We start from the raw sequence: 12,484 nt of genomic DNA, 5'->3' as shown, positions 1-12,484 counted from the left end.
ACACACACACACACACACACACACACACATATATATGCATATATACATATATATGGTTATATATATGTATGTGTATGTGTATATATATATGTATTTATATATTATTTATATATAAAATATTGCTGGGCACATGTGTATGTATGCCCAAAATCCTGAGGAGAGAATGGAGAAGGGATTATGGCATGGCCATCCCCTCTGAGGTGTGATAACTCACTCCCCACTCCCCCGCCTGTCTCTGGCAAGCACACACATCCCATGGCAGAAACTAAGAAAAAAGGATGAAAAGCAGAAGAGACCCCAGCTAGACTGCCTGCCCTGTCACCCTGTAATGCCTTCACCATGTCAAGAGGCAGTGCGAAGGCCGTCACCCGGTGCTGCACCTTGATCTCGGACACCTCAGCCTCCAGAGCTGCTAATGTGAAAAACCTCTTTTTTTCCCTTTGAAAAATGTTTTGCTATAGGGCACATGTGCTTGCTCAAGACAGAGACAGAGAGAGGGAAAGTGAGAAATCAGACCACAGGGGAGGATGGCCATGCCACAATCCCACCTCTCCCCTTCTCTTCTCAGGATTTTGGGCCTACACTCACATGCACCTGGCATGTTTTTCAAACCACTGGGTCCAGAACTTGAACCATACAGCCATCAGCCGTGTGGGATTCAGCCACCTTAACCTCCACGCCATCTGCTGGGTTCAAAACCTCCATTCTTTTTTCTCTCTTTTTTTTTTTTCCAGAGGTTTTTGCTATAGGACACGTGTGCTTGTCAGAAAGACAAAGAGATAGAAAGTGAGAAATCACCCCCCAGGGGGGGATGGCCACACCACAGTCCCTTCTCCATTCTCCCCTCAGGATCCTGGGCACACACGCACACGCGCTGGGCATGAATTTAAGCCACCGGAGCCAGGACTCGAACCACAGTCGACTACATGGGAGTCCAGTGACGTAGCCATTATACCAACTGCTGGTCCTCCTAAAACCTACATTTTTTATGAATGACCCAGTCTGTGATATTCAGCTGGAGTGACAGAAAACGGTCCAAGCCAATGTGTGTTTAATAGGGTGATGTTTCTCCATGCTCCCCAAAGCACGTGAAGTCACTGGTGCACCAACAGTCCTAGCGGGGGAGGGGGGCAGTAAGGGCACCACTGCCTGCGGTCTGCTTCCCTCAGGTCCCCCCGCGTGCTTAACGTGTGGTGTCTGCTTCCCTCCACGGCCGAAAGGGGGAGCAGGTTCATGTCAGCTCCACACCGTAGGCCAGAACCACCCAGCGCACAGAATTCCAGGACCTGAGCCCAACCCAATGGTTAAGCTCTGCACACGGAGAGCAGGACCCACATGGCTGACTGCAGTTCGAATCCCTGCCCTGGAGGCTTAAAAAACATGCACGTGTGTGTGTGTGTGTGTGTGTCCAAAATCCTGACAGGGCAGAGAAATGGAGAGGAGATTGTGGCATGGCACGACCACACCCCACTGTAGAGTGCGCTCTCTCTCTCTCTCTCTGGCGAGTGCTCATGCCCACTGGTAAGAATAGCTAGCTAGAGATGACAGGTAGATTGATTCCCCGGCCTGTGTGGACTCAGTGGGAAGAGTGCAGTGGTTGATTAGCAAAGGCTGCCATGGAAGTGGGAGGGGTCACGGGCCCTGTCCTACTGCCTGGATTTATCATTCACATTTTACAACTCAGGTCCTGAAAAGTCGAGTAGTTTTACTAGGCCGTAAAGCTAGGAAAGAAGAGAGTCAGGATTTGAACCTAGGTGTGTGTGATTCCAAAGCTTGCTGTTTATTCTTTATGTGTATGTATGCCCAAAATCCTGAGGAGAGAATGGAGAAGGGATTATGGCATGGCCATCCCCTCTGAGGTGTGATAACTCACTCCCCACTCCCCCGCCTGTCTCTGGCAAGCACACACATCCCATGGCAGAAACTAAGAAAAAAGGATGAAAAGCAGAAGAGACCCCAGCTAGACTGCCTGCCCTGTCACCCTGTAATGCCTTCACCATGTCAAGAGGCAGTGCGAAGGCCGTCACCCGGTGCTGCACCTTGATCTCGGACACCTCAGCCTCCAGAGCTGCTAATGTGAAAAACCTCTTTTTTTCCCTTTGAAAAATGTTTTGCTATAGGGCACATGTGCTTGCTCAAGACAGAGGCAGAGAGAGGGAAAGTGAGCAATCAGACCGTATTGCAGTTTTGTTTTGAGGGCACACGTTCTTTAGATCATAGGCCATTTTAATTCCCTCTTCCCGTCTAATTATCTCAAATGACTGTTTCATGGCAGTAGACAGCACCGATCCATTACGACAGATATAGTCATGGTGCAGATTGTTTCCCTTCCCCCATCCTTTTTTTTTTTTCCAGAGGTTTTTGCTATAGGACACGTGTGCTTGTCAGAAAGACAAAGAGATAGAAAGTGAGAAATCACCCCCCAGGGGGGGATGGCCACACCACAGTCCCTTCTCCATTCTCCCCTCAGGATCCTGGGCACACACGCACACGCGCTGGGCATGAATTTAAGCCACCGGAGCCAGGACTCGAACCACAGTCGACTACATGGGAGTCCAGTGACGTAGCCATTATACCAACTGCTGGTCCTCCTAAAACCTACATTTTTTATGAATGACCCAGTCTGTGATATTCAGCTGGAGTGACAGAAAACGGTCCAAGCCAATGTGTGTTTAATAGGGTGATGTTTCTCCATGCTCCCCAAAGCACGTGAAGTCACTGGTGCACCAACAGTCCTAGCGGGGGAGGGGGGCAGTAAGGGCACCACTGCCTGCGGTCTGCTTCCCTCAGGTCCCCCCGCGTGCTTAACGTGTGGTGTCTGCTTCCCTCCACGGCCGAAAGGGGGAGCAGGTTCATGTCAGCTCCACACCGTAGGCCAGAACCACCCAGCGCACAGAATTCCAGGACCTGAGCCCAACCCAATGGTTAAGCTCTGCACACGGAGAGCAGGACCCACATGGCTGACTGCAGTTCGAATCCCTGCCCTGGAGGCTTAAAAAACATGCACGTGTGTGTGTGTGTGTGTGTGTCCAAAATCCTGACAGGGCAGAGAAATGGAGAGGAGATTGTGGCATGGCACGACCACACCCCACTGTAGAGTGCGCTCTCTCTCTCTCTCTCTGGCGAGTGCTCATGCCCACTGGTAAGAATAGCTAGCTAGAGATGACAGGTAGATTGATTCCCCGGCCTGTGTGGACTCAGTGGGAAGAGTGCAGTGGTTGATTAGCAAAGGCTGCCATGGAAGTGGGAGGGGTCACGGGCCCTGTCCTACTGCCTGGATTTATCATTCACATTTTACAACTCAGGTCCTGAAAAGTCGAGTAGTTTTACTAGGCCGTAAAGCTAGGAAAGAAGAGAGTCAGGATTTGAACCTAGGTGTGTGTGATTCCAAAGCTTGCTGTTTATTCTTTATTGCCTCCATAAATACGGCCTGGGTAGCCAGAGTTTAGCACTGTCGACTTTGCCAGTACCTGCCCTCTGTGACCGTGTGAGATGTTACAAAGTGAGTTCAAAGGCAGCGGTGACTAATTCTGAAGAGCTTCACGGAGGAGGTGTCATTTATCTTGCCACCCAAAAGGGATAAGGGGCTTGCCTTTTGGAGAAGGGGAGAAGGGAAATGGGGTACTCAGTCATGCAGTGGCACGCAGCACAGGGTGAAGGGTGTTTGGTTGGGGGAGGAACGGGAGGGCGGCAGTGAGCCTGAAAGGAGACACTGGAGTTCCTCTGCGAAAGGACTGCTGTGTCCTGCTAGGAGATTGGATGCTGTTCCACAGGTAGAAGGAACTGAGAAGGGTGTACGTTGTAGGAGACGCCCGGAGAGCCAGTGGCGAGGAGCGGCAGATGGGATGAGAGGAGGCAGGAGGGAGCCGGGCAGGAGAAGATGGCTCTGGACAAAGGCCCTGTAGGGACAGTGTTGTTTATTGTTCCCACAAACCTGAATTCACAGACTTGTTTCCATCTGCTGTTTTTTTAAGTGTTTTTGCCATAGGCTATGTGCTCTTTCCAGAGAGACAGAGATGGTGAGAGATAAAGTGAGAAATCACCCCCTCAGGGGTACATCGTCCTCTCGGGAATTTGGGCATGCATGCGCACATGCACAGCGTGATTTTCAAGCTCCGGGTTCTAGGTCCCACGTAGTCGGCCGTGAGGGAGTCCAGCGCCTTAGGCACTGTGCCACCCGCTGGCCCCTTCCATCTGTGTTTGTTGCTCGTTTTTAAAAAAAAGTTTATTTACTTATTTCTTCCATGAACAAGAGAGACAGAGAGAAAGAAGGCAATAGAGATAGAAACCCTGCCGTCTTGGTGCTGTGACCGCTCCCGCTTAGCCAGCCCGGGGTCATGGGCGCACGAGCCCAGCTTTCTCAGGGAGGTCTCTGGGCGCAAGCACAGAACCTTCTCCTTGGGTCAGCCTTGCAGAGGGTGCCACCATTCTGCCCCGCGAGCTCATTTTCTGTTGACGTTAATCTTTGGGAATTCTGAGGACCTGAACTGGAGGCACTGCTCCCCAGAGAGCATTTGTGCTTGGGCTGCTCCTGCCCCGAGACCCCCAAGCCTCCTTAGCATACCCCTCGGCTGCAGCTGAGCGCCCCACAGCAGCTCTCCCAGCTCGGCCTTTTCAAGCATGTAGCCCCCCTTCCCACCCTCCGGGGCTCTCCTTAGTGTAGCTCCTGTGCTTCGGGTTTAAACGTCCCCTGAGCTCGACTCCCTTTCCTCCTTCCCTATGAGAACTGAGTAACACCGCAGTATGTTCTCATCTTGTTTCCAGCCTAACAGCTAGAGCCTTGGGTCCAGCAGGTGATGGGGTGGTTAAGGCACTGGACTCCCACAGGGCTGATTGCAGTTCGAGCCCTGGACCCGGCGACTTGAAAACACTGAACGCTGTGTGTATGCATGCCCAAAATCCCAGGAGGAGACTAAAAGAGAAGGGATTGTAGTGTAGCCATTCCCCGGGGAGTGATTTCTTACTTTCTCTCTCACTGTCTCTCTCCAGCAAACACATATGCCCTATGGCTAAAACCTGGGGAGAAAAAAAATCTAGAACCTTGGCTTTTCAAATAGGAAGTGAACAATCTGTTTTGAATAAACAAAAAAAACGAAAGCTGCAAAAACACATTTTAAGCCCGCATCTATCTGTAAATTAGGACTTTCTTTAGGAGAATAGTGACGGCAGGCCACAAGGCAGATCCAAATTACGAGAAATAAACCAACAGGTAACTGTAGAACAGGGCACTGGCGTTACTGATTGGATGAGCTTGTCGATTGCATCGTCAGTGAAAGAAATGGTCCTTTGTTATGAAGCAGCCTTGGGGATGAACTTTGCCCTTTGCACCCAGAGCTGAACACGGAAACAGGCAGCAGCCGGTGTGCTCGCATTCGGGTGCACACGTCTGGGCGCAGTACTGACAGACTGGGTGTGCACTTGCACACGCATCCTCGTCTCCTTGGCGATCCAGAGTAGAGCTCTCTGCGAGGAGTCTGTGAGCACTTCACAGGGGATCGAGGCGTGTAAGGATGAGAGAGACTCGCTGCGCTCACTCCGGGGTTCCCAAAGCCATGCGCTGACCGAGGGGTGGGACGTGCCCGTGGCTCCGCGCCAAGGCAGGGCTGGCCAAGAGTCAGCACCCAGGGCCCTTGGCTCCCAGTCCTGATATCCACCGGCGGTGCAGAGGAGGGCTGTCGGGAGAGAGTAAGGTCACCATGTAGAAGCCCTTTAAAATCTAGAGTAGGAATTGGGACTTGGCCCTTTTCTGTCATTAACTTGCAGTGGGTCATGCTTCTCTTTAGGCCTTTTCTCTCACATGTACAGGAGTTCTTTCTTTCTTTTCTTTCCTTTTAGTTTTTTTCATAGGGCATGTGCACTCGCTGGAGAGAAGAGAGACAGAGCGACAGAGAGAGAGGGAGACCTCACCCCCATGGGGGATGGCCATAGCACAGTCCCTTCTCCTCCCTGTCCTTCTCTGGGTTTGGGGCATACAAGCACACATGCCTAGTTTTCAGCTGCCAGGTCCAGGGCTTGAACAGTGGTCAGCCATGTGGAAGTCCACCCGCGCCAAGGCAGGGCTGGCCAAGAGTCAGCACCCAGGGCCCTTGGCTCCCAGTCCTGATATCCACCGGCGGTGCAGAGGAGGGCTGTCGGGAGAGAGTAAGGTCACCATGTAGAAGCCCTTTAAAATCTAGAGTAGGAATTGGGACTTGGCCCTTTTCTGTCATTAACTTGCAGTGGGTCATGCTTCTCTTTAGGCCTTTTCTCTCACATGTACAGGAGTTCTTTCTTTCTTTTCTTTCCTTTTAGTTTTTTTCATAGGGCATGTGCACTCGCTGGAGAGAAGAGAGACAGAGCGACAGAGAGAGAGGGAGACCTCACCCCCATGGGGGATGGCCATAGCACAGTCCCTTCTCCTCCCTGTCCTTCTCTGGGTTTGGGGCATACAAGCACACATGCCTAGTTTTCAGCTGCCAGGTCCAGGGCTTGAACAGTGGTCAGCCATGTGGAAGTCCAGCACCTTAACTACCAGCTGCCTGCTGGCCCACAGGGTTATTTCTAAAGCCCCTGATGGTTTGAGCATGCCATACTGACTGTGAGTGTGCCTCACTGCCTGGGCTTCTCTCTGTCGTCCTTCCTTTTGTGTCTGCTTTGCCATGGACACGTTTCTGATCTCCCTGTCTACCCCCCATAGACTACGCATCCACCTGTCGGAGTGCCGGGCCCTGCACTCAGGTTCCCCAAAGGTCATCCTTCGTTGCCGTAATCTGGCGTCTCGCAGCCTCTAATCTACTGTGGGCTAGAAAGCTAGACTTTCAAATTCATTACAAATTAGACAAGAAAAAGGAAATAATAAATGATTGAGCAACTTCTTGCTCAAATGACTGAAGAGCAAATTGCTCATCACGATGGGAACTATATCACTGGAATTTATTAGTTGCTGGGACCAGAGTACTGAAGACCACACACTCTAATTTCAGTGACGTACGAATATGCACACAAGATTAGAAGGGAAACACCACAATTTAACCCATTACGTTGAGGGGATGGCAGGTGATTCTGTTTGCGCTGAATTTCCTCTGCACTAGGGTCTGTGCCTTCTGCTCTTTGGCAGGCATGCATTCAGCAAGCACTTCTTCATGCCTGCAGGTGTCTGGAGAGCTGCAGATGCAGCACTTCCTGCGCTGAGTCCAGACACACACATGGCCTGGGAATGGGATAGACAGGAGGTCTAGCCCAGGTGAAGGTGACTTAAAGTTCCAGCGTTCTAACCTCTATAATGGTGGCCTGGGAATCGCCAGGGGGAAGCTATTCCCCTCCCAGTTACATCAATAGAAGCCTGCCAGGGCCGTGGCATGCATAGACCGACAGCTACTGTGTCCCCGACTCCCAAGTTTGCCAAGGGGCAACAGCTCAGGGGTCTTTATACTTTCACTGGGGAGTGGACCTGAGTCCTTTAGCTTGACAGTCGCCTAGCTGCTGTCCCTTCAGCAGTGTCCCCTCCACCCCAGTCCCCGGTTCTAGGCCGGGCCTATGGCTTCCACTTCCACTGAACTCACAGCAGTTCTGGGAAGAATCGTCTCCAGGCAAGTACTGCGGACGAGAGGATATGACACTCCTGCCCTTAGCCCCCAAAATCGAGCGTTTGGAAAAGTAAACTTTGAGATGCTGAATTGCGGTATGGCTCTAAGCCTGCCGATAGGTGCATAGGTAAAAGCAGACGTGAGTAAGCCAGGATTCCTATTTTTGAATAGCAGTTTATAGCTCATTACCGGACCACACTTTTTTGTGATGCACTGATAAAAAACTACTTTTAAATACTGCATTTAGCTTTTGAAGAATATCCTATGTTACACCATGTTTTTATCACTATGAAATACTAACCTAGTGAATATAAACATGTTAAATATGCTACAATTTTGTATTCTTGTTATTTGGGTGGGGGGGAGCCTTCATGTTTTTCTCACACACTGGAGTTTCAAAAATCCAAGTGCCCGACCTCCCTGCACATCTGAGAGGCCCTGGGAACGCGCAGTGGAAAGACACGGGGTCTCGCTCGCCCCGTCAGCCAGGATGGTGCTGTCAGTGGATAGGAGGGAAAATCTGAAGTACATGTCGAGGTCGACCCTGCTTTCTCGGCCGAGCGGTGGTATTCCCTCGACGGCCGTTTTAGGTTATATGTGCTTGTCTTTCTTCCCCTTCTAGATTGCAGGCTCTTTATCGAATCATAAAGTGAACCCCGGAGACGTGAGCGAGCATTCAAGGTCGCCCGGCAGGCAGTGGCAGCGCGGGGCAGAGTCCGAGCCCATTCAGCCTGCTTGGGAAGGTCCCACCTCGACAGCCCTGCTGCTTGGGGGACTCCTGCTCAGAGCTGCTGCGGCTTTTATTTATGTTTAAAAGAATTATTTTATTTTAACTCTATTATTATTTTCCAATTTGCCCAGAGAGAGACAGAAAGAGAGACAGAGGGAAAGTGAGCAAGCAAGCCACCAGGTCTGGGACTTGAACCATGGTCAGCCATGTAGAAGTCCAGCGCCTTAACCACCATGTCACCTGCTGGTCCAGACCATACTCCTCTCTGGGTCTGCTTCCTCGCACTGCTCAGAGCCAGGTAGGAGGGCAGTGCATGGCCGACCGCAGAGAGTGTGTCCGGCCTCTCCACCCACTTCTGCCACAGGTTTTCAAACCAGCACTCAGACTGTGAACCTCAGTCATGAGATACTGATTTTCCCGTTTGCTAAACGAAGACGTCTGGTCCTTTCTACCCCCCAAATCTGTGTCTCGTTCGTCTCTGTGTCTCCTGTGGCTTAGTGCAGATTCCGAGCTTGTCTCCTGATTGGTAGGAAACCAAGAGGTTGGCAATCCTTGTCCCTGAGAACTTTTAAAAAAAGAATTATTATTATTGGGACCAGCAGTTAGCGTAATGTCTATGTCGCTGGACTCCCATGTAGTCGACCGCAGTTTGTGTCCCGGACCCGGTGGCTTAAACTCACGCCAGGCGCGTGTGCGTGCGTGCCCAAGATCCCGAGAGGAGAATGGAGGAGAAGGGATTGCGGCGTGACCATCCCCCCTGGGGGGTGATTTCTCACTTTCTGTCTCTCTGTCTGTCTCTGTCTGTCTGGTGAGCACATGCGCCCTATAGCAAAAAAAAAAAAAAAAACTCTAAAAAAATAAAAAAGAATTATTATTATTATTTTAGAGGTGTTTGCCTTAGGGCCTATACGCTCCCAGAAAGAGACAGAGACAGTGAGAAGGAAAGTGAGAGATCACCCCCCAAGGAGAATGGCCACACCACAATCCCTTTTCCTCCACTGCCTGGTCCAGGACTTGAACCATGGTTGGCTATTGAGAGTCCAGTGCTATGCCAACTGCTGGCCCCAAGAATTATTATTTTTTAAGAAAATTATATGCAAAAATGCATCATGACTTTTCCAAATACCTGATATTTATTTAATTTTATTTATTATTATTTTAATTTGACCAGAGAGAGAGACAGAGACAAAAAGTGAGAAGACAGAGACAGAAAGTTCCAGGTCTGGGACTCGAACTGTGGTCAGCCCTGTGGGAGTCCGGCACCTTCACCACCACACACCTGCTGTCCCCATTTGAGGGAAGCAGGCTTGGCCTGTGTAAGTTGACACAGGCTTTTGGAAGGAAGCTACGAACATTTTCCACGTACTTCCTCTGCCATGGGGATCTGCATCTGAGGCTGTCTACACGTCCCCCGGGACGACCAGGATGCCCGGCATCAGGGGCGTGCACTGTGGGAGTCTGTGCTCAAGGATGCTGTGAGGCCGTACTAGGCAGGGTGGACCCATAGGTGCTCCCCTGGAAGGTTGCTGTGACCTGCTTTTGGCAACAGGAAGCGAGCTGCTCAGAAATGAGCATGAACTTGATCCATGGCCGACCCTGGTTCAAGTCCCAGATATGATCTGGGGGGGAGGCCCACGTGTACCGGGGTGAGAGGTCTGGAAGGTTGCACACCTGGGCATGGGGGTGCAACCTCGTGTCCCTCTGTGGACAGTGACCGTGGGGTGTAAAGATTGTGTGTGTATTATAGTTTAGTGAACCATACTCCAGTGGGAGTTTCCAGTGCTCCCACCGCAAACGGCGCCATTGCACACGTCTTCACGTGCTTGTCCCGGTCAATCTGCGAGAGGATGTCCTAGGAACAGAGCCCCCAGGTCAAAGGCAGCCACGCTGGCCATTTCACGGCCACCGCGGCGTTCCCCTCCGTGGGAGCCACACAATTCCACACCCTCATCCGTAACATTAAATGTGCCTTTTTAAAAATGGAGGTGAAATTCATATAATACAAGACCACCCTTTTTAAGCGTGCAACGCTGGCATTTCAAGCATGCACAAGGTGGTGGGGCTGGGGCTGGGGCCTGGTCTGCAGCGCCTGAGAGGGGCTGAGGATGAGAATGCGTTCACGTGCTCTTTGTCCAATTACAAATGAGAAGACAATGGAAGGGTGTGGGCTTCCAGGCAGACCGCTCTCGTCGGGGCCCCAGGGAGATTACTTATTCCCTGCGAGGCTCAGTCCCACGTCTCTGAGAAAGACGGGGAAAGGAACTCATGTGCCGGGGCTGATGAGGCAGGAAGGCGGCTGCTCGCTGCAGCAGTAGACGTGCCTGCTTTTCTCCCTGTGTGCCATGCCTCCACAGGCTCTGGCCCCGACAGCATGGGTTCAAACCCAGCTCTGCCTTTCTCTATGGATCAACTTTTCTGAGGCTCAGTTTCTATACCTGCAACATAGGGCAATAGGGTGTGGTGAGGCTTGAGGTGTGATGTGTTTAAGACAGTGCCGGCCATAGTAAATGCCCATGAGACGAGGGCCGAGGGCTTTTGCCCGCCCGGAACAGTGCCTGGAACCCGAGGCACCCGCAGGTGAAGGACCCTGACGCTGTAATGCCTGTTTCTCGCCCCTTCCTGCCCCAGGGCCATTGGTGCCAACCCTCTGTACTGTGACTGCCACCTCCGCTGGCTGTCCAGCTGGGTGAAGACTGGCTACAAGGAACCGGGCATCGCCCGCTGTGCCGGGCCCCCGGACATGGAGGGCAAGTTGCTCCTCACCACACCTGCCAAGAAGTTCGAGTGCCACGGTGAGGCCAAGAGCACGGGGTGGGGTGGCCATGGGCACTGGGCGCACCCCTGCTTCCTGCTGCTGGGGCCCCTGGGACTCGCCCAACCACACCAAGGCATTGCAGACTCCTGTGTCCCTGTGGTGACCACTGGGCAGGGGCAGGTGGCAGGAATGTGAGGATGGCTGCCCTCCCATCCTGACATGCAATGAACAAGAAACACCGGGTAGAACCCCTGGCCATCAGGGCTTTAGTCCCTCCTGCAATTACGCAAGGGCAATAAAAATAGCAGCAGTCTTTCTGGAAGCCCCAGCCCCTGTGCGGAGTGAGTGCACACCTCCCACTGCAGACATGCTCTGAGCTGAGCTGGCTGCCCAGGTCCTGGTGGAGCCTGTGGGCTCGGCGGCTGCTCTCCAGACCCTCCGGACGGAGCCTGGGTGCGACTCCGGCCTTGGCCTTGTCATAGTCATAGACACCTGTTCAGGGGTTGATTGACTGCCCGAGGAGCCCCAGAGGTCCTGCTGAGCACAGACAGGTGGCTGCCCCAGGCAGGCTTTGTGCGCAAGCTGCAGGGGTGGGGCACCTGGCTGGCCGGAGGCCCCTGCCCTCTGCGAGCTTGAGCTCCGAGGCCACGTGGGAAATGAAACTGACAGCGCAGGGTAATGAGGAGGCCTCGGCCACACTGCAGGCCGGAGGCTGCCACAGTGGGAGCTGTCTGCTCGCAGAGGCGCTGCTTTGGTTGTGAGGAGCCAGCGGCTTACGCTGGAACTTGACTCAGTGCGTGTTTATTTGTTTTTTATTCACTCACTGTTATGTCATTACAGCAGACAGGATGAACTTTCCCACTCGGAAGGCACTGTATGTTGGCTCAGTCAGAGATGTTACCGTAGACATTATCTTCAACAGATAATGGTCCATTTAACATTTCTTCACTGTTTTACTAAATTCTTTCAGTATTTATTTACTGGGGCGGGGTTGGTGCTGGAGAGAAGAGCTTTTGGGTTTTGAACTTTTAGTGGAATAAAACGCGGGTGGGCAAGTCCGCCGCACGTGAGCGAATGGCCGAGTGTTCAGCTCGAACTCACTTGCCCATCCAGCCCGGGTCAGGGAACAGGACCCCGCCTGGATCCCCGGCCCTGGCTCTTCAGTTGTTAGGGAAATAGCACGTGCTTCCCAGGGAAGGGGTGCCCTGCCAGCCCTGCGCTGCCGGCCTCTTCCCTGCGCTCACGCCGCCCCTTGCCCTAGGCCCGCCCTCTCTGGCCGTCCAGGCCAAGTGTGATCCCTGCTTGTCCAGCCCGTGCCAGAACCAGGGGACTTGCCTCCACGACCCCCTGGAGGGGTACAAGTGTGCGTGCCCCAGTGGCTACAAGGTGAGGCCAGCAGGGAGGGGGGGGTCCCGTGGGCGCCGGGGGGGGGGG

General features: G+C 52.7%; 1 protein-coding gene across 1 annotated transcript in view; it reads left to right on the top strand.

The window, feature by feature from the left end:
• Positions 1-12,484, top strand: part of SLIT1 (slit guidance ligand 1) — a 227,696-nt gene that overhangs the window by 199,027 nt on the left and 16,185 nt on the right. The window contains exons 26-27 of the mRNA XM_006157398.1: positions 10,924-11,087; positions 12,312-12,436. Coding sequence (XP_006157460.1) covers positions 10,924-11,087; positions 12,312-12,436 — 289 coding nt within the window. The remainder of the gene's footprint in view (positions 1-10,923; positions 11,088-12,311; positions 12,437-12,484) is intronic.

Source organism: Tupaia chinensis, unplaced genomic scaffold (genome assembly GCF_000334495.1).
Source record: "Tupaia chinensis unplaced genomic scaffold, TupChi_1.0 Scaffold000539_1, whole genome shotgun sequence".
NCBI classification, from domain to species: domain Eukaryota; kingdom Metazoa; phylum Chordata; class Mammalia; order Scandentia; family Tupaiidae; genus Tupaia; species Tupaia belangeri.
Note: the sequence above shows the minus strand (reverse complement) of the source record. Positions and strands in the feature narration are given on the sequence as shown.